The sequence below is a fragment of the Mobula birostris genome, chromosome 6 (assembly GCF_030028105.1).
Source record: "Mobula birostris isolate sMobBir1 chromosome 6, sMobBir1.hap1, whole genome shotgun sequence".
Classification (NCBI taxonomy): domain Eukaryota; kingdom Metazoa; phylum Chordata; class Chondrichthyes; order Myliobatiformes; family Myliobatidae; genus Mobula; species Mobula birostris.
In genome coordinates, this window is record NC_092375.1 from 37,359,733 (window position 1) to 37,382,957 (window position 23,225).

Here is a 23,225-nt window from a genome sequence, read left to right on the forward strand (position 1 = left end):
TTGGCCCTTCTTAGCTGTGCCGAACCATTTTTCTGCCTAGTCCCACTGACCTGCACCTGGACCATATCCATCCATACACCCCTCATCCATGTACCTGTCCAAGTTTTTCTTAAATGTTAAAGGCGAGCCAGCATTTACCACCTCATCTGGCAGCTCATTCCACACTCCCAGCACTCTCTGTGTGAAGAAGCCCCCACTAATGTTCCCTTTAAACTTTTCCTCCTTCACCCTTAACCCATGTCCTGTTTTTTCTCTCCCCTTGCCTCAGTGGAAAAAGCCTGCTTGCATTCAGTCTGTCTATACCCATCATAATTTTATATACCTTTATCAAATCTCCCCTCATTCTTCTACACTCCAGGGAATAAAGTCCTAACCTATTCAACCTTTCTCTGTAACTGAGTTTCTCAAGTCCCGGCAACCTCCTTGCAAACCTTCTCTGCACTCTTTCAACCTTATTAATATCCTTCCTGTAATTTGGTGACCAAAACTGTACACAATACTCCAAATTCGGCCTCACCAATGCCTTATACAACCTCACCATAACATTCCAACTTTTATACTCAATACTTTGATTTATAAAGGCCAATGTACCAAAAGCTCTCTTTACGACCCTATCTACTTGTGACACCACTTTTAGGGAATTTTGTATCTGTATTCCCAGATCCCTCTGTTCTACTGCAGTCCTCAGTGCCCTACCATTTACCTTGTATGTTCTATCTTGGTTTGTCCTTCCAAAGTGCAATACCTCACACTTGTCTGTATTAAACTCCATCTGCCATTTTTCAGCCCATTTTTCCAGCTGGTCCAAATCCCTCTGCAAGCTTTGATAACCTTCCTCACTGTCCACTACACCTCTAATCTTTGTATCAGCAGAAAATTTGCTGATCCAATTTACCACATTATCATCCAGATCATTGATATAGATGACAAATAACAATGGACCCAGCACTGATCCCTGTGGCACACCACTAGTCACCGGCCTCCACTCAGAGAAGCAATCCTCCACTACCACTCTCTGGCTTCTTCCATTGAGCCAATGTCTAATCCAATTTACCACCTCTCCACGTATACCTAGCGACTGAATTTTCCTAACTAACCTCCCATGCGGGACCTTGTCAAAGGCTTTACTGAAGTCCACGTAGACAACATCTACTACCTTCCCTTCATCCACTTTCCTGGAAACCTCCTCAAAAAACTCTAATAGATTTGTCAAACATGACCTACCACGTACAAAGCCATGTTGACTCTCCCTAATAAGTCCCTGTCTATCCAAATATTTGTAGATCCTATCTCTCAGTACTCCTTCCAATAATTTACCTACTACCGACATCAAACTTACAGGCCTATAATTTCCCGGATTACTTTTAGAGCCTTTTTAAAATAACGGAACAACATGAACTATCCTCCAATCCTCCGGCACCTCACCCATAGATACCGACATTTTAAATGTACCTGCCAGGGCCACTGCAATTTCAACACTCGTCTCCTTCAAGGTCCGAGGGAATACCCTGTCAGGTGCAGGGGATTTATCTACTCTGATTTGCTTCAAGGTAGCAAGCAAGATAGCAAGCGGTTTGATGTTTATTTTTAGAAGCTTTTTGTATGACACATGACTCTGGGGTTGTACACCTAATGGGTTCTCTTTTTTTCCCTCATTTTTTCTGCTTAGTAGGTTTTTCTTGTTAACACAAACATTTTTTTTCAATCTTTAAGATAATGTCTTTTTTGAGACATTGTAAGTGTTGTTACTTCAATGTACTCATGTTATTTCTTTTGTATAACAATAAAAAGATTTGAAAAGATAGCAAGCACCTCCTCCTCCTCAATCTGTATAGGTTCCATGACCTCACTACTTGTTTGCCTTACTTCCATTGACTCCATGCCAGTTTCCTTAGTAAATACAGACGCAAAAAACCCACTTAAGATCTCCCCCATTTCTTTTGGTTCCATACATAGCCAACCACTCTGATCTTCAAGAAGATCAATTTTACCCTTACTATCCTTTTCCTCTTAATATACCTGTAGCTCTTTGGATTATCCTTCACCTTGACTGCCAAAGCAACCTCATGTCTTCTTTTAGCCCTCCTGATTTCTTTCTTAAGTTTTTTTTTGCACTTTTTATACTCCTCAAGCACCTTATTCGCTCCGTTTCCTATACATGCCATACATCTCTCTCTTCTTATTAGAGTTCCAATATCCCTTGAGAACCAAAGTTCCTTATTCTTATTCACTTTGCCTTTAATCCTGACAGGAACATACAAACTCTGCACTCTCAAAATTTCTCCTTTGAAGGCCTCCTACTTACCAATCACATCCTTGCCAGAGAACAACCTGTCCCAATCTACACCTTTTAGGTCCTTTCTCATTTCTTCAAATTTGGCCTTTTTCCAGTTTAGAACCTCAAACCGAGGACCAGATCTATCTTTACCCATGATCAAGTTGAAACTAATGGTGTTATGATCACTGGAACCAAAGTGTTCCCCTACACACACTTCTGTCACCTGTTCTAACTCGTTTCCTAATAGGAGATCTAATATTGCATCCTGTCTAGTTGGTACCTCAACATATTGATTTAGAAAACTTTCCTGAACACATTTTACAAACTCTAACCCATCTAGACTTTTAACAGTATGGGAATCCCAATCAATATGTGGAAAATTAAAATCCCCTACTATCACAACTTCATGTTTCCTGCTGTTGTCCGCTATCTCTCTGCAGATTTGCTCCTCCAATTCTCAGTGGTCTATAATACAACCCCATTAATGTGGTCATACCTTTCCTGTGTCTCAGCTCCACCCATATGGCCTCGGTAGACAAGCCCTCTAATCTGTCCTCCCTGAGCACTGCTGTAACATTTTCCCTGACTAGCAATGCCAACCCCCACCCTTCATTCCTCTGCCTCTATCACGTCTGAAACATCGGAACCCTGGAGCATTAAGCTGCCAGTTCTGCCCCTCCTGCAGCCAAGTTTCACTAATGGCTATAATGTCGTAATTCCATGTGTCAATCCACGCCCTCAGCTCGTCAGCCTTCCCCACAATACTCCTTGCACTGAAATAGACACACCTCAGAAGATTATTACCATCACACACAACCCTTCTATCTGAGACTCTGCACGAACTTTTAACATCGTTTATTTCATCCCCACTCCACCATCTCCTCTGCATCTGATTGTTCAGAATTCCCAATGATTCTAAATATGCAAACAGATGTGGAAATCCAAAGCAACACACACAAAAACTCAGCAGGACAGGCAGCATCTATGGCAAAAAGTGAATAGTTGACATTTCGGGCTGAAGCCCTCCAAAATTCCAGATGAAGGGTCTTGGCCCAAAACGTCGACTGTTTACTTTTTTCCACAGATACTGCCTGGCTTGCTGAGTTTCTACATCTGGTTCACTGGGTGCTGATTCCAGTCATCCCTGAAACCCTGGTTCTCACATACCCTCTGATACACAGAAGCGCAAATTCCCCTGCTATTAACACACCAAGGACCTGGTTTCATGCTTCCATCAAACTTGCATGGGCCATGGTTCCCACCCACCCTTTAAACCTACCAGGCTCAGTTTGATGAAAAGGATAAATATATGCAGGAGTAGGCCATTCAGTTTCACACGGCTGTTCTGCCATTCAATAGGTTCATAGTTGATCCTTCAGCATCACTTTCCTACACTAATCCCACACAGGGAATCAAGGGTTATGGGGACAAGGCAGGAACCGGGTATTGATAGTAGATATCAGCCATGATCTCAGAATGGCGGTGCAGGCTCGAAGGGCCGAATGGTCTACTTCTGCACCTATTGTCATCCCCAGATGCCTAATTACCAATTGATGTCTAACTTACCCTCCAGAGTCCTCTTAACAATTCTAAAGATTTACTACTCTCAATTTCTTTTCCCTGCTGTCCTGATTGGCAACCATATATTTTAAGACACTAGCTAAGGGAAACTTCATTCCTGAATTTATTCTGCTGTATGCATAAATGATATCATCAATGGCATAGTCATAGTCATACTTTATTGATCCCGGGGGAAATTGGTTTTCGTTACAGTTGCACCATAAATAATAAATAGTAATAAAACCATAAATAGTTAAATAGTAATATGTAAATTATGCCAGTAAATTATGAAATAAGTGCAGGACCAGCCTATTGGCTCAGGGTGTCTGACCCTCCAAGGGAGGAGTTGTAAAGTTTGATGGCCACAGGCAGGAATGACTTCCTATGATGCTCTGTGTTGCATCTCGGTGGGATGAGTCTCTGGCTGAATGTACTCCTGTGCCCAACCAGTACATTATGTAGTGGATGGGAGACATTGTCCAAGATGGCATGCAACTTAGACAGCATCCTCTTTTCAGTCACCACCGTCAGAGAGTCCAGTTCCATCCCCACAACATCACTGGCCTTACGAATGAGTTTGTTGATTCTGTTGGTGTCTGCTACCCTCAGCCTGCTGCCCCAGCACACAACAGCAAACATGATAGCACTGGCCACCACAGACTCGTAGAACATCCTCAGCATCATCCAGCAGATGTTAAAGGACTTCAGTCTCCTCAGGAAATAGAGATGGCTCCGACCCTTCTTGTAGACAGCCTCAGTGTTCTTTGACCAGTCCAGTTTATTGTCAATTCATATCCCCTGGTATTTGTAATCCTCCACCATGTCCACACTGACCCCCTGGATGGAAACAGGGGTCACCGGTACCGTAGCTCTCCTCAGGTCTACCACCAGCTCCTTAGTCTTTTTCACATTAAGCTGCAGATAATTACGCTCACACCATGTGACAAAATTTCCTACCGTAGCCCTGTACTCAGCCTCATCTCCCTTGCTGATGCATCCAACTAGGGCAGAGTGATCAGAAAACTTCTGAAGATGACAAGACTCTGTGCAGTAGTTGAAGTCCGAGGTGTAAATGGTGAAGAGAAAGGGAGACAAGACAGTCCCCTGTGGAGCCCCAGTGCTGCTGATCACTCTGTCGGACACACAGTGTTGCAAGCACATGTACTGTGGTCTGCCAGTCAGGTAATCAAGAATCCATGACACCAGGGAAGCATCCACCTGCATCGCTGTCAGCTTCTCCTCCAGCAGAGCAGGGCGAATGGTGTTGAATGCACTGGAGAAGTCAAAAAACATGACCCTCACAGTGCTCGCTGGCTTGTCCAGGTGGGAGTAGACACGGTTCAGCAGGTAGACGATGGCATCCTCAACTCCTAGTCGGGGCTGGTAGGCGAACTGGAGGGGATCTAAGTGTGGCCTGACCATAGGCTGGAGCAGCTCCAGAACAAGTCTCTCCAGGGTCTTCATGATGTGGGAGCTCAATGCCACCGGTCTGTAGTCATTAAGGCCACTGGAGTGCGGTGTCTTTAGCACAGGGATGAGGCAGGACATCTTCCACAGTACAGGAACCCTCCGGAGCCTCAGGCTCAGGTTGAATACATGGCAAAGTACTCCACATAGCTGAGGGGCACAGGCTTTGAGCACCCTGGTACTGACACCATCCGGTCCTGCAGCCTTGCTTGGGTTGAGGCGTTTCAGCTGTCTTCTCACCTGTTCAGCTGTGAAGCCCACCGTGGTGGTTTTGTGTGGGGAAGGGGTATAGTCATGAGAGCAGGGTGGGGGACTGTGAGGAGGGGTAGGAGGGGAGAGTGGAATATGTGTTGGTTGGGGGACGACAACAGATGGCTCATGTGGGGGATGGGCAGGGGCCACAATATCAAATCTGTTAAAGAACAGGTTAAGTTCATTGGTCCTGTCCACACTGCCTTCAGCTTCTCTGTTGCTAGTTTGCTGGAACCCAGTGATGGTCCTCATCCCCCTCCAGACCTCTCTCATGTTGTTCTGCTGGAGCTTCCACTCAAGCTTCCTCCTGTACCTGTCTTTAGCCTCCCTGATCCTGGCTTTCAGATCCCTCTGTATTGTCCTCAGCTCCTCCCTATTTCCATCTCTAAACGCCCTCTTTTTAGCATTCAGGATGTCCTTAATGTCCTTTGTCACCCATGTCTTGTTATTTGAATAACAAAGGACAGTTCTTGTTGGAACATTGCAGTCCACACAGAAGTTATTGTAATCAGTGATGCACTCTGTGAGCCCATCAATATCCTCTCCATGTGGCTCACAGAGTGCCTGCCAGTCTGTCACCTCAAAACAACCCTGGAGCGCCTCATAAGCCTCCTCCGACCATTTTCTCACTGTCCTCGAGGTTGAAGGTTTACTCTTCACCAGAGGCACGTAACAGGGTCTTAGATGCACCAGGTTGTGATCTGACCTTCCCAGTGGGGAGAGGAGAGAGGAACTGCATGCATCCTTAACGTTAGCATACATCAAATCCAGAGTCCTCTCCCCTCTGGTCGTACAGATCACATACAGCGTGAAGTTGGGCAGTGTTCTAGCCATGGTAACCTGGTTGAAGTCACCCGAGATGGTAATGAGGGCACTCAGGTGCTGGGTTTGTAATCTGGCTGTGACGGTGTAAATGATGTTACACGCCGACGTCAGGTTGGCAGAGGGAGGGATGTACACAACAACCACAATTGCATGTGAGATTTCCCTTGGCAAATAATATGGCCGGAGTCCAACAGCAAAAAGTTCAATATCCGGGCTACAAACACGTTCCTTGATCATAATATGCCCAGGATTGCACCATCTGTTGTTTTCCAGAACCGCAAGCCCCCCTCCTTTAAGCTTACCGCTCTCAGTGCAACTCCGGTCGGCTCGAACCGTCTGGAAACCCTCTATGGAAACGCTTTGATCGGGTATGTCCTCGTGCAGCCACATCTCAGTAAAGCACATGACACTGCTCTCCCGAAATGTTCTCTGACTCCTGACAAGCGCCATCAGTTTGTCCATTTTATTCCCCAGCGATCTTACATTTCCCATGATGAGAGAGGGGAGACATGGTTTCTAACTTCTCTTTCTCCATAAGCCTCTGTTGTCTCGACCCGGTCCTCTTCCCTCGCCTTTTTGATCCCCCTCTGCATCCTCTGTGTGTTTTTCTCCAGATTTCAGTCGGGATGTCTGCTGCTTTGTTCGCTAAACCAGCGGGCATGAGCGCAACCAGTTGGTCCCTGGAATAAACAATGCGGCCATCCTGCTGCCACGCTAACGAGACATGTCCGAATGTAACTGTTTCCAACGCTAAAAAAACAAGTAAAACTCTCTCCACCAGCATGTTAGAGAGGGTGCAGCTTCAACGTGTTACCGTGAGAAAAAAAATGCAACAAATAACTAAGTTAAAAAGTTTAAAAGTAAGAAACTATGGAGCAACTGTAACAGGCTGCATGCACGACCAGCGCATGCGCACAATCCATATCGCTCCACACAGCAAGTTTGTTATAAAATCAATCTGGTGAACATTTGCTGCATTCCCTGCCTTGTGAAGATTTGCTCTCAATATCCCATCTTTATCAGGCCCTCTTAAATTACAGACAGTTTTTCCCTTCCAAGTTGCTTTGTATACTTGCATATTAACTTCCAAGAAATTACACAAAATTACACCGAGGTAATTCCAAACAGTAACACCTTGTAATCTGAAGGAGGGTCTGAAGAAAGGCCTCAGCCTGAAATGTCAAATATTTGTTCATTTCCATGAATGGTGCCTGACCTGCTGTGTTCCTCCAGCATCTCATGTGTCTTGCTTTGGATTTCCAGCATCTAGAGAAACTCCCGCACTTACACCTTGTAATCGATCATCATTTATGAAATTCTTCACCTTCTTATTATGTGAAATCCTTCAATCTCTATTTCACTACTTTATTTTTAATACTTCTTATTGTAATTTATAGTTTTTATTATTACATATTTCAATGTACTGCTGCCGCAAAACAACAAATTTCACAATATGCAGGTGGTATTAAACCTGATTAAATCTGATAGCATTACAAACCAGTTCCTTAGAATTAACTGTTATGATTTCTCTTGACAGTCAAGGCTACAGCACTTTTCTTCTTGACTTTATTTATATCTGAAATACACATTTATTTTATATCTATATACACAATATTTATAACTACATACGTATATATTCAAATTTTAAATATAAGCTATTACTTATTGACCATGTGTAGGCAGATAGGATTAGTTTGGATTGGCACTGAGGGCTGAAGGACCTGATCTCATTCTGTAGTTTTAGAGACATAGAAACATAGAAAACCTACAGCACAATACAGGCCCTTTGGCCCACAAAGCTGTGCTGAACATGTCCTTACCTTAGAAATTACCTAGGGTTACCATAGCCCTCTATTTTTCTGAGCTCGATGTACTTATCCAGGAGTCTCTTATAAGACCCTATCATATCCGCCTCCACCACTGTCGCCGGCAGCCCATTCCACGCACTCACCACTCTCTATGTAAAAAAACTTACCCCTGATATCTCCTCTGTACCTACTTTCAAGCACCTTAAAACTATGCCCTCTCATGCTAGCCATTTCAGCCCTGGGAAAAAGCCTCTGACTATCTACACGATCAATGCCTCTTGTCATCTTATACACCTCTATCAGGTCACCTCTTGTTCTCTGTCACTCCAAAGAAAAAAGGCTGAGTTCACTCAACCTATTCTCAAAAGGCATGCTCCCCAATCCAGGCAACACCCTTGTAAATCTCCTCTGCACCCTTTCTATGGTTTCCACATCCTTCCTATAGTGAGGCGAACAGAACTGAGCAGAGTACTTCAAGTGGGGTCTGACCAGGGTCCTATATAGCTGCAACATTACCCATAAACTCAATCCCATGATTGATGAAAGCCAATGCACTGTATGCTATCTTAACCACAGAGTCAACCTGCGCAGCAGCTTTGAGCGTCCAATGGACTCGGACCCCAAGATTCCTCTGATCCTCCACACTGTCAAGAGTCTTACCATTAATACTATATTCTGTCATCATATTTGACCTACCAAAATTAACCACCTCACACTTATCTGGGCTGAACTCCAACTGCCACTTCTCAGCCCAGTTTTGCATCCTATCAATGTCTCACTGTAACCTCTGACAGCCCTCCACACTACCTACAACACCTCCAACCTTTGTGTCATCAGCAAATTTACTAACCCATCCCTCCAGTTTGTCATCCAGGTCATGTATAAAAATCACGAAGAGCAGGGGTCCCAGAACAAATCCTTGAGGCACACCACTGGTCACCGACCTCCATGCAGAATATGACCTGTCTACAACCACCTTTGCTTCTGTGTGCAAGCCATTTCTGGACCCATAAAGCAATGTCCCCTTGGATCCCATGCCTCCTTACTTTCTCAATAAGCCTTGCATAGGGAACCTTGTCAAATGCCTTGTTGAAATCCATATACACTACATCTACTGCTCTTCCTTCATCAATGTGTTTAGTCACATCCTCAAAAAATTCAATCTGGCTGGTAAGGCACGACCTACCTTTCACAAAGCCACACTGACTATTCCTAATCATATTATGTCTCTCCAAATGTTCATAAATCCTGCTTCCCAGGATCTTCTCCATCAACTTACCAACCAATGAAGTAAGACTCACTGGTCTATAATTTCCTGGGCTATCTCTACTTCCTTTCTTGAATAATGAACAACATCCGCAACCCTCCAATCCTCCAGAACCTTTCCCGTCCCCATTGATGATGCAAAGATCATTGCCAGAGTCTCAGAATCTCCTCCCTCGCCTCCCACAGTAGGCTGGGGTACATCTCATCCGGTCCCGGTGACTTATCCAACTTGATGCTTTCTAAAAGCCCCAGTACATCCTCTTTCTTAATATCTACATGCTCAAGCGTTTCAGTCCACAGTAAGTCATCCCTACAATCGCCAAGATCCTTTTCCGTAGTGAATACTGAAGCAAAGTACACATTAAGTACCTCTGCTATCTCTTCCAGTTCCATACACACTTTTCCACTGTCACACTTGATTGGTCCTATTCTCATGTCTTATCCTCTTGCTCTTCACATAACTTGTAGAATGCCTTGGGGCGTTCCTTAATCCTGTCCACCAAGGCCTTCTCATGGCCCCTTCTGGCTCTCCTAATTTCTTTCTTAAGCTCCTTCCTGCTAGCCTTATAATAGACAATAGACGATAGGTGCAGGAGTAGGCCATTTGGCCCTTTGAGCCAGCACCGCCATTCACTGTGATCATGGCTGATCATCCACAATCAGTACCATAATCTTCCAGATCTCTATCATTACCTAGTTTTTTGAACCTTTCGTAAGCTCTTCTTTTCTTCTTGACCAGATTTTTAACAGCCTTTGTACACCACAGTTCCTGCACCCTACCATCCTTTCCCTGTCTCATTGGAATGTACCTATGCAGAACTCCACGCAAATATCCCCTGAACATTTGCCACATTTCTTCTATACATTTCCCTGAGAACATCCGTTCCCAATTTATGCTTCCAAGTTCTTGCCTGATAGCTTCATATTTCCCCTTACTCCAAATAAATGTTTTCCTAACTTGTCTGTTCTTGTCCCTCTCCAATGCTATGGTAGAGGAGATAGAATTGTGATCACTATCTCCAAAATGCTCTCCCAGTGAGAGAACTGACACCTGACCAGGTTCATTTCCCAATACCAGATCAAGTACAGCCTTTCCTCTTGTAGGCTTATCTACATACTGTGTCAGGAAACCTTCCTGAACACACCTAACAAACTCCACCCCATCTAAACCCCTCGCTCCAGGGAGATGCCAATTGATATTTGGGAAATTAAAATCTCCCACCACGACAACCCTGTTATTATTACACCTTTCCAGAATCTGTCTCCCTATCTGCTCCTCGATGCTCCTGTTACTATTGGGTGGTCTGTAAAAAAAATATCCAGTAGAGTTATTGACCCCTTCCTGTTCCACCTACAGAGACTCCGTATACAGTCCCTCCATTTCTTCCTCTTCTTAGCCGTGACACTATCTCTGATCACCAATGCCACGCTCCCACCTCTTTTGCTTCTCTCCCTATCCTTTCTGAAACATCTAAAGCCTGGTACTCGAAGTAACCATTCCTGGTCCTGAGCCATCCAAGTCTCTGTGATGGCCACAACATCATAGCTCCAAGTACTGATCCACACTCTGAGCTCATCCGCTGTGTTCACAATACTCCTTGCATTAAAATAGACACATCCCAAGCTATCGGTCTGAGCGCACCCCTTCGCTATCACCTGCCTATCCTCCCTCTCGCACTGAATCCAAGCTTTCTCTATTTGTGAGCCAACCGCCTCTTCCTCTGTCTCTTCAGTTTGGTTCCTTGCCCCCAGCAATCATAATTTAAACTCTCCCCAATAGCCTTAGCAAACCTCCCTGTCAGGATATTGGTCCCCCTGGGATTCGAGTGCAACCCATCCTTTTTGTACAGGTCACTCCTGCCCCAAAAGAGGTCCCAATGATCCAGAAATCTGAATCCCTGCCCCCTGCTCCAATCTCTCAGCCACACATTTATCCTCCACCTCACTCTATTCCTATACTCATTGTCACGTGGCACAGGCAGTAATCCCAAGATGACTACCTTTGTGGTCCTGCTTCTCAACTTCTTTCCTAACTCCCTGTATTCTGCTTTCAGGACCTCCTCCCTTTTCCTGCCTATCTCATTGGTACCAATATGTACTACGATCTCTGGCTGTTCTCCTTCCCACTTCAGGATATTGAGGACGCGATCAGAAACATCCCGGACTCTGGCACCTGGGAGGCAAACTACCATCTGTGTTTCTTTCCTGCGTCCACAGAATTGCCTGTCTGACCCCCTAACAATAGAGTCCCCTATCACTGCTGCCATCCTCTTCCTTTCCCTACCCTTCTGAGCCACAGGGCCAGACTCTGTGTCAAAGGCGGGGCCACTGGTGCTTCCCCCAGGAAGACCGTCTCCCCCCAACAGTACTCAAGCAAGAGTACTTATTGTCAAGGGGTACAGCCACAAGGGTGCTCTCTAGCCTCTGACTCCTGCCCTTCCCTCTCCTGACTGTTATCCACTTATCTGTTTCCCGAGGCCCCAGTGTGACTACCTGCTTATAGCTCCTATCTATCACCTCCTCACTTTCCCTGACCAGGCAACGGTCATCAAGCTGCAACTCCAGTTCCCTAATATGGTCCCTAAGGAGCTGACGCAAATGTGGCCAACCAGGAGGCTGGGACTTCCCACATCTGACACCGAGCACAGAACACCGGCCTCACACACATTCTTCCTGTCTGTATTCTACATAGGCAACCTACCTCGCCGAAACCCCCCTTGAGCCAAAACCTTCCTACTCGGTCTCCGTCTACTCTGTCGCCTGCTCCTCTGCTCACTCCCACGTGAAATGAAACAGAAAATACCAGTCACTTCCCTGGTCAAGGGACCCCGCTCAGTAGCAGCCCCCGATTGGCCTTGTCATGCTTGGTGGCAGCAACAACTGATTTTATTCGAAATACCTCACCCCTTAGATCCTTCATGACATCCTGCAAAACCCCCACTTGAGTGGCATCAGGGGTCGCTTTAGTAACAGAGGCTACTATTGAGGACTGCTGACAGGGGCCTCCTGCTCCTCCATCATGTTTTCCTCCTAATTCTGAGTAATTCGGTAAAAGATGGAGGAGGGCACATTTTGTGGGTCATTCAAATACGTAGAGCATGTGTCATGTGACAACACGCCCTTCACAACTCGCTCCATCCTCAAGCAATTTCTCTCAGACAATTCAATGCCCCCTTTGTGGCACAAACAAAGCAGCAGTTTCTCCAACCTGAAAATGTAGCCAAACAACTTCTCTTCTTCCTCCTGAAATGTGTCCCTAAACTTCATCCCAAGATCGGCTGCACTTCAATCTTCATGAGTTTGCAAATAATTAGCTGACACAGCTAAAGGATTTTCTGCCTTGAGGAACCTCACTATATCAGCCACTGGCCCCTTTTACGCTACCAGTTTGTGTTTTTTCATATTATCTGAGCACTGCCATTCCCCATCGGGTGTGGGCTTGACCCCAGAGAGTACTCCCAGCCTTCAATAACTTTGGCTCTCCACAGATATACTCCTGCATTAATCAACCATTGACGTAATAGCCAAAACGAGCTCAGAATTTAAATCAACCTCTGAAGGACTCAATTACACCTTTTACATCAGACCTTCCCCTCACTCCACAGAAACAAGAGCACCTTTTCTTTTTAAAGTCTCTGCCCTCAGCTACCGGAAACTTGATTTCTAATTGGGCACCCACACCTATACTCATCTCTTCTGTGAAAGTATGGACGGCCCATGTCCCCACCTCTCCTGGGACCCCAATGATACCAGGGCGATCCACTCCCGTCATGTCATCGCTAGACGAACTAAAACAACATCTTTGCCCGCTGTTCGCTCAAGCTGCCGTTCCACGATCGCAACTTTCTCTAATAATTTAATGGTACTTAAAACCCTAATCAACAATTTATCTGGGCTGCAGATATTCATGCTGCTCAGAACACAATCCTTAGTTATGGGTAGTCTCTTTGAATCACATCAAGGCTTAATCCCTGCGGCATCCATAAACATGTACCTTTACCACTTCCCCCAACAACAGTTTAACACAGGCTTAAATACAAAACCACAATTAATTCTTAGAACAATCACACAGTATTCAACAAATTCAATCTGGGTCAATAGTCCCCACAATGCAACCCCTTTTTACTAGGCGTCTCTAGAGATGTGGCTCGTTAGCCTCTTGCCAACAGCCACCAGACTTTCTCAGACCCCATATGTCTAGAGTAGATATGACTTGGATCCTGCCAAATCTATGAGGTTGGGATGAAAGTATATTTATGAGTGTTAATTTAACCAGTTATTAAAGAAAAGAGAGAGAAAATACAAAAGGGCTATCATAATTAGTCAAAAATACATGTAAGTTGGAGCTCATCTTGGAGTTGTCTTTAGCTCACATGCTGGACCCTTGGTCTGCGTGAAAGCACACACAACTTTCGAAATGTCGTTTGAAATCCATCTCAAACAAACGGGCCTCCCCCCACAGGTAGGATTATTGTTCCTTCCTCCTTGAAATCTGCACAAAGCACCTTGTGCATCAGGGATGGCATCTTCAGCCATCTTCCCTCCTGTCTTCTCCCAGCTCCTGCCTAAAAGACCTCGATCCACACCAGTGTCAACAAAGGCCCTTTTCTTAGCTCAAACCCAAACAGGCTGAAAGCAGAACAGGCTGCCCTTACAGAACTGCTCAAATGAAATACCTACAGCATAGCAGTGAAAGTCTTAACTAGAGCATTACAAATTCTTTTTCACATTTTTTTTAAATGACAAAAATTCATTCTAAACATCACTTAAAACTTTTCAACGACGGCCACCAATGCAGTAAACATTCAATCAGCCAATGAGAGCGCTTTACATACACTCTGAGCTACTCACAGCCAATCACGTATTAGTAGTTCTCTGCCTCCCCGACGAGTGTAAACATTTTTGCTCCCTTGCCAACTTAATCCATATTTTTCACCCATTGAGGGTATTACATTTAGGATGCCAAGGAAAAGCATTAGTTTTGTAAATGGTGAGCGTCAGGTTTATGTTAGCACCTCTTTGAAATTGGCTACCTCGACGATCAGAAAAAGTATAAAAATGCAGACAAAATAAAGGCTACTGCAAAAACAACCTCAAAGTTACCAACACCAGTAAGAAAGCTCACCACAAAATTCCTCAGCACTACCTTCCCCACAATCACACAAATCATGGAGCAGTTCATCAATAATGACCCTGAATGGGAGTGAAGCAAAAAGGCAAAGAGGTGTTCTTGACATGATTTCCTGCTACCGAGAACTGCTTCATGAGAGGTACCTTAAAAAAGGCCGTCAAATCTCTGCGTCTACTTGAAGAAGAAGCCAAAGTTAGAGAAGGACCCACAGCCTGGTCCCTAAGATGCAACCACCACCCGATTCCCTCCGCTGCTACTGTGATATGTTGCTGCTCCACTGATGTGCATATTAGACCTATTTGCATGTTTTGTTACTCCACAAACTGTGTTTGCATAAAATAATGTCATATATCTCGGGTTTGATTTTTTTTAAAAATCAGGCACACATGTCCATTTATGAAATATTATAATGACCCCACATAACACTGATTTACATAGCGCTCCACATCCAAGGAACACATCCTCAGTGTTAAGCAGGTTCTGAGTGTATATAGATTTAGAAACCATCTCTTATACTATTCATGGATTTGCACTGCAAAAACCATAAAAATAGTATCCTGTTCTGCTGAATTTTAAAAATCTATTTGTGAATGAAACTCATAACATAGTTAGCTTATCCCTGACGAAGTCATTTTTTGTACCAATTTCATTATTTGAATTGCAACGTACAGACCAGAAACAATAACTGGATGTAACTACGATCAGGCTATACCATATATATCTGTCAACATACCTCTGCTTCTGCATGGGCTCTTTGACAACGATACTGGGCAATCAAGCGATCAGCCTGTGCTAGGGCCAGTGCTTTAGCTTCCAACAAATCTTGTAAACGATTTTCTTTGGACTAAACAAATAAGACAAAATAAACATTAATGTCAAAATTGAAGCATTTTTAAATCAATACAGCCTTGTATACTCTAAAATGCCAATTCTTAATATGTGACACAGGGGTAGGCAAAGTTCCACAATATTGCTTCAGTCAGGAAAGATGTATAAATAAATAAACATCACAGGCAAATTTCTACTTCACAGGAGAAATTTTGGAAAGAACTATCACTAAGCTTAGAATTTCCAAGCAAGTGCAGAAGTTTCAAATTGCTTAGCTGTTTCTCACAATAGTGTCTCTATTCATTTGAATGGAGAGCTAGAATTGCTAAGGGGTGAGTGAGTGACAATTTACATATGCTTTTGAATTAATTACACTTTAGTAAATGATTTAGTTTATTTTTAAAATTTTTTGAATAATGTAATGACTTTGATCTTTACTTCTGAATTTCAGTGAATTTGAAATATTGAATGATTTAAAGCTTTCACAGTTAAAGTTGATCAGAAACATAAAGCCCATTTATTTTATCAGATGAATCATGGCAAGAAAGAAAATTCACATATTCATATTAATATTCACATTTTAAATGTTTTAATTAATAATTTAACTTTTGTTAAATTATTTTGTTAATTTATTTGCTTACTTTGCTTTTGGTTTACAAAAGCTTTTGACAATATTTAGAAGCACTCAAAAGTCTTTACAGTTTTGAAGAATGGCAAACCTGAGAGTACAGCTGTACCCATTGACAAAGCTACTTTTTACTTGTTTCATCATGGTATCACATTCTGGCCCATCCAACATAACCATATCAAAATAATAAGCAAATGCTTTGAGACGCTGGTCAGGGACTACATCTGCAGCATGCTGCCACCCACACTGGACCCCCTACAATTCGCCTACCTACACAACCGGTCGACAGACAACGCAATAGCCACAGCTCTACACACCATCCTTACACATCTGGAGAAGAAGGATGCTTATGTGAGAATGCTGTTCTTGGATTACAGTTCACCATTAAACACCATAATTCCCTCCAGGCTCAGCAAGGAGCTCCAATACCTCAGCCTTCACCCTGCCTTGAGTAGCTACATCCTAGCCTTCCTGTTAGGTCACCGGGAGGTGGTAAGAGTGGGCTCCCTCACCTCTGTACCTCAACACAATTGCCCGTCAGAGCTGTGTACTAAGCCCTCTCCTGTACTCTCTGTATACCCATGACTGTGTCGCCACCCACAGCTCCAATCTGCTAATTAAATTTGCCTACAATACTACACTGATTGGCCTAATCTCAAATAATAATGAGGCAGCCTACAGAGAAGAAGTCATCATTCTGACACAGTGGTGTCAAGGAAACAACCTTTCCCTCAATGTCGCAAAAACTAAGGAGCTGGTTGTAAACTACAGAAATGGAGACAGGCTAACCCCTGCTGACGTCAATGGATCTGGTGTTGAGAGGGTGAACAGCTTTAAGTTTTTCTGTGTTCCTATAAGCATCACCAAGGATCTTATGTGGTCTGTACATACTGGCTGTGTGGTGAAAAAGGCACAACAGCGCCTCTTTCACCTCAGACAGTTGAAGAAGTTTGGTATGAGCCCCCAAATTCTAAGAACTTTCTATAGGGGCACGATTGAGAGCATCCTGACCGGATGCATCACCGCCTGGTATGGGAACTGTACTTCCCTCAATGCTGCAGAGGGTGGTGTAGACAGCCCAACGCATCTGTAGATGTGAACTTCCCACTATTCAGGATATTTAAAAAGACAGGTGTGTAAAAAGGGGTCGAAGGATCATTGGAGACCCAAGTCACCCCAACCACAAACTGTTCCAGCTGCTACCATCCGGGAAACGGTATTGCATCAGAAAAGCCAAGACCAATAGGCTCCAGGACAGCTTCTTCCACCATGCCATCAGACTGCTTAATTCAAGGTGACGCAACTGTATTTCTATGTTATATTAACTATCCTGTTGTACATAATATTTATTATAAATTACTATAATTGCACATTTAGACAGAGATGTAACGTAACGATTTTTACTCCTCATGTATATATGTAAAGGATGTAAGTAATAAAGTCAATTCAAAGCCTATTATTTTGGATGGAAAGCTTATTCTTCAGCAAGTTTTCAACTAAAGTTCCACACCAGGCAAGCTTTTTCTTATGGCAGCAGGGAGCAGAAGGCTGCTTGGCTCCTTGTGCCAGTTTTTTCATTCAGTAAGATTGCAACTAATCCTTTAGCTCAATGCTATTTTCCTCTTGTAACTTCATAAATTAATATCCAAAATCTCACCTCTAAATCCTCCTTCAAATGTACTCAGCAAATGACCCACTGCAACCCACTCAAATAGATGATTCCTGCCGTTAATAAGTTTCGGCACTATGTTAATCAAATGCTTTTAAAAATGTGCCTGAAAATCCACACAAGCCACAATGATAAGGGATAAATATCAACCTAAAAAGTAATACCATAATCAATATTAAATTTAAACAAGCAGATTGTAAAATCTATATATTACTAAAACTCTCATGCTCTGTCTGTTTGTGACCTCCAATTGGTGCAAACGGTGCATTACAGCAGCACTTTTTTTGGCTAAATCAAATTAAAATGCACTAACTTACAGAATGCAGGCAAAGTTCAGGGTTATATATTCATATAAAATTGCTCATTCGCCAAAAATAAACAGGCTGCCTTTCACCCGAGACCCGATCGGCCAGCATGGAGACCGCAACGCCACAGCCCGACGCATGTGCACGGCCAGCCTCAGCAGCGCCTCACGATGGCTCACAGAGCCGGCTCCACCTCTCATGGAGACCACAACGCCACACATCGACGCATGCGCATGGCCAGCCTCAGCAGTGCCGCATGATGCTCACAGAGCCGGCTCCACCCTTCATGGAGACCACAATGCCACAGCCTGACGCATGCGCACGGCCAGCCTCAGCAGCTTAGAGATTTTGGTGTTACTGCTTCCTATCTTCTATCAAGCATTAGGGTAAAAATATATGGGAAGTCTAATTATGCCGCATGGAAAGAAAAAGGGGACATTATGGTCGAGAGATGATGCCAAACGTCGTCGGGAAACGGCAAGGAGAGGGAGAGAACAATCGGATGAGGCCTGAGCCGCACAACTCCAGGATCAAAGAGTCAGGACAAAAAAGATGAGAGAAGACGAGACAAGAGGAGGACAGGCATGCACGTCTCCAAAATGACAACAATAGGCACAGACGAAGGACAAAACAAGAATTCGATCAGGCCAGGGCCGCATGACTCCAGGATCAGAGAGAAAGAACAAATGGCAGAAGAGATGAAGAGACGAAGGATGAAAGAGCTGCGTGTCTCCAGAATGACAAAAACAGGCAGAGGAGGAGGAGAGCGGAAGAGACAGAGGAGAAAAGGAAAGATCAACTCGAGAATATGCGGCACAGAGTAATTATTGCGAGAGTTGCTGAAGGCAACAATGGCCGCTTTCGACGACAATACCTCGACAGAGAAAGAGCAAGACAAAATGCACGACTCGCATGCTGTCACATTTCTGCTGACGTTGGTTCGATGACCAGAGTATGCCCTCACTGTCGTGCCTTCCTATTCACTGGAGAAACTGCACATTTCTGCTGTATGAAGGGAAAGGTCAGGATAGGCAATTTGCAGCCTCTACCTAATGAACTCCTCAATTTGTACAGCAATGATGAACCTATTGCAAACGAGTTCAGAAAGAACATCAGACAATACAATTGCCTTTTCCAAATGACATCCTTTGGTGCCAAAAAAGTCATTCCAACTAACAATGGATGGAATTCTTCTGTGATTATTCAAGGCCAAATCCATCATTACATTGGACATTTAATTCCAGACCCAACCCAGCAAGCCCGATTCCTTCAAATTTACTTCATGGATATTTAGTGTTCATTCTGGTCACATATTTGTCTTGCTATGTGTCTTCCTTCTTTAATAAGCTGAGTTTTTCTTCTTTAATTTCCAAATCAAAGAGATAGCAATAGCATTCAGGAAAATTTAATGTTCATTCTGGTCACATCAGACTGCACTATCCTTCTCTCAAAGGGTGCCCCAACGGGTCACCCCGTTGTCTAGTACTCATTTAAAAGTATCAAAAGTCAACAAGTTCATTATCTACATCAAAGGAGAATATCATTGCCTTTAATACATTGCCTGCCACCTTAACAATCTCAGCTTTCATGTTACAATGACCATCATGAATAAAGACAAATTTCTGTAGTAGAGAAATACAGTTATAGCAACTGTTATTGAAATAAATAAGCAATTATGTAGCATTTATACAGCAAGGCTATCTTCTCTTAAATTTAGATCTATTTGTAAGTGAAAGCTATAAGTACTGTTTTATTCAAGAGCAATGAAAACAATGAAATATCTCCCCAAAAGATAGTAGCTGGAAGATTAATGGCCATTTTCAAAACCATTTTGTTTAGATATAGGTATCACTTTACGCTTATGACTGTGTGGCTAAGCACAGCTCTAATGCCATACACAAGTTTGCTGATAACACCACTGTCGTGACCAAACCAAAGGTGGTGACAAATCAGTATATAGGAGGGAGACTGATTATTAACTTCAGGAGGGGGAAACTGGATGTCCATGAGCCAACAGGGGATCAACAGTGGAGAGGATCAGCAACTTAAATTCCTTAGTGTTATCATTTCCGAGGACCCGGCCTCAACCCAGCACACAAGTGCAATTATAAAGACAGCAAAGCGGTGCCTCTCCCTTCTTACAAGTTTGCAAAGATTCAGCATGACACCTAAAACTTTGACAAATGTCTATAGATATATGTTGGAGACTATATTGACAACCAGTCATCACAGCCTGGTATGGAAACAGCAATGGCCTTCGATGGAAAATCCTACAAAAATTAGTGGATATGGCTCAGTCCATTAAAGGTAAAGCCCTCCCCTCCAGAGGACGTCTACACAGAATGCTGTGCAGCAAAGCAGCATCCATCATCAGGGATCCCCACCACCCAGATCACACTCTCTTCTTGTTGCTCCCATCAGGAACGTGGTACAGGAGCCTCAGAACTCACACCACCAGGATCAGCAACAGTTATTACCCCTCAACCATCAGGCTTTTAAACCAGTTAAGATAAATTCATTTACTTCACCTGCCCCATCGTTGAACTGTTGCCAGAATCAATGGACTTAATTTCAAGGACTCTTCATCTCATGTTCTCAATAATTATCGTTTATTTATGTATTCTTATTTAAATTCTGTATTTGCATAGTTTGGCAGATTGGTTGTTTGTCCACCCTCTCGGGTGCGGCCTTTCATTGATTCTATTAGACCAAATGAGTATGGCTGCAAGAAAATGAATGCCATTGTTGTATGTAGTGACATAGATGTACTTTGATAATAAATTTACTTTGATCTTTTGAACTGTCTGGTATCAAGGCAATGTGGTAGAAAGAAGGATAAAAAGAATTGAGATCAAAAATTCAGTAAGGCTATAATAGGAAGGTAGAATATGTCTGGGTTGATTGTTCTTTCTCCTATAATCATAAAGATGCCACAGCCAAGAAAGCCCACCAAAGCACCTGCTCCTTAGGAGGCAAAAGAAAGTTATCATGTCTGTGTCGACACTTACCAATTTTTATCGATGCAACTTAGAAAACATTCTATCTGAATACATATTGGCTGGGCATGGCAACTGCTCTACACATGACTGCAAGGAAATGCAGCGAGTTGTGGACACAACTCAGCATATCACAGAAACCAGCCTCCGTAGACACTCCCTATACTTCCCTCTGCCTCAGTATAGCAGCCAGCATAATCAAACACCCTACCCACCCCAGATATTCTCTCTTCTCCCCAGACGCAAAAGTCTAGAAGTTATGTTCCATCAGGCTCTAGGATAGCTTCCACCACGCTGTACGAGATTATTGAATGGCTCCTAGTACGATAAGATGGACTCTTGACATCACAGTCTACCCTGTTATGATATAGTACTTTATCATTTACCTGTACTGCACTTTATCTCTAGCTGTTTTCTGAAGCAGTTTTATATTGTATATGATGACATACATCCTTCACTATTTTTTTTGCCTACCACCTGATTTTGCTTTGCAATGAACCAAAATGAACAATTAAACTTTAATGCATTTTTTAAATTATGGAGCTGAAATTAACATAATATAAAATTACTTTTCAATCACTCCTCTAAATTATTTTGTCATGTTGAAAATATTTGAAAAATTTGAATATATGGATATCATTTATCTTTCAAACAAGAAATATGTACATATGTCCAATATTTTCCTGTTTCTGAATTTTAAAAATCAATTTTATTAATATAAGTGTACATGATAAATTATTAATTTTTGGAACATTAGATTTTATTTGTAGTTATTATATCATGTATACTGTTTACTCTGCAAACTTCATGCAAACAAGGAATTTCATTGTACCCTGGTATATAGGACAATAAACTAATTTGAATCTGAATTTACTCAACATCACAGTTTAAAAGTTTATTTAACATTTTCGAGTAGCACTTACTGCAAGGGAGGAAAGCTTCTGTTCATAGACATCCATCACTTCTGAAAGCCTAACATCCTTGACTTGTTCCTTCAGCTGTAGATTAAATGTAAATGTAAACAGATTTATAAAATGCTAATTTGTGGAAAACAAGGGGGAAAAGATTTCAGGTGTTCAGCAAGACAAGGTCAAAAACATTACTATGAAATACAGAAGTGGAAGGATATTTAGAAAATCAAAATATAACCAAGCAAAGTCAACATGATCTTATGGAAAGGAAATCAACTTTGACAAATTTATTTGCAACATATTAAGCAGAATGGATATAGGAAAACTGATTGATGTATCGATGAAATCCTAAAAATACAGTTGATAAGATGCCACATAAAAAGGTTGCTGAAGGCTTTTATTAGAAAAGACTACACTGTAAGTACAGTATCTATAAACTGTCAAATGTTCAGCAAATAACCAATATTAGAAAAGTAGAACTTTCCTCTAATTACTGTGAAGAAAGATGCCACAATGTTTGGTCTCAACTACAAACCTGTTCTGCCACTTACTCCACCTTTCTCCACAAGAACTACAGTATTTGAGAATGAACCTAACTGTGTACAATATATTTAATCCAGAAGAGTTTATAAATCCATGCTGTGATTAGGTCAACCCATTTTCACACATATGGCTCAGCTGTTCCTGGTCTTGGGCTATAAAATCTTCATCTGCAGCCTAATCATTTCTCAAAACCATTTTCTGTATTAATTTCCACAAAACTCTCGTTCTCCAATCACCTATATGCATTAACGTACCTTCGCTCAAAGACACAGCTCAGTTTTGATATATTTGATCCTTGTTTTCAAATATTCAACAGAGTACCCTCCCCTTTCTATATAACGCCCTGCAACTGGAAACTCTCAGCTTTCTATGCTTTCCCACTTGAGGACTTCGGGGCAATCCAGATAGTTCCATCAGTGCTGTCTGTCCCTTCAATGACAAACAGCTAAGATTTGAAACTGATAAGGCAATAACATTGACACAGATGTGCTTAATTTACTCTGTTTCACCATCTTTAAAACATTTCACTTTGACCAAATTTTCAATCATCTGTCATAATATTGCCTTATGTGATTTTGGGAAAATTTTATTTAATGATGTCCCCATCAAGTACCTGGAGGCTTTTATTTTAAAACATCAGTCTAAAAATGCTACAATTTTATCTATTCATTGCACGTTATCAGTTGAACAGATTAAGGTCAAGTGTTATGGGTAATTAATACATATCTGTTGTGAACTCAGTAAGCTTATCAATATCA

General features: G+C 42.7%; 1 protein-coding gene across 3 annotated transcripts in view; it reads right to left on the reverse strand.

Annotated features, from left to right (window-relative positions):
• cip2a (cellular inhibitor of PP2A) overlaps window positions 1–23,225 on the reverse strand; it is a 122,609-nt gene that overhangs the window by 15,779 nt on the left and 83,605 nt on the right. For all 3 annotated transcript variants that reach the window (XM_072260238.1, XM_072260239.1, XM_072260240.1), the window contains 2 exons: window positions 21,937–22,011; window positions 15,321–15,431 (listed from right to left, as the gene is read on the reverse strand). In XM_072260238.1, coding sequence (XP_072116339.1) covers window positions 15,321–15,431; window positions 21,937–22,011 — 186 coding nt within the window. The remainder of the gene's footprint in view (window positions 1–15,320; window positions 15,432–21,936; window positions 22,012–23,225) is intronic.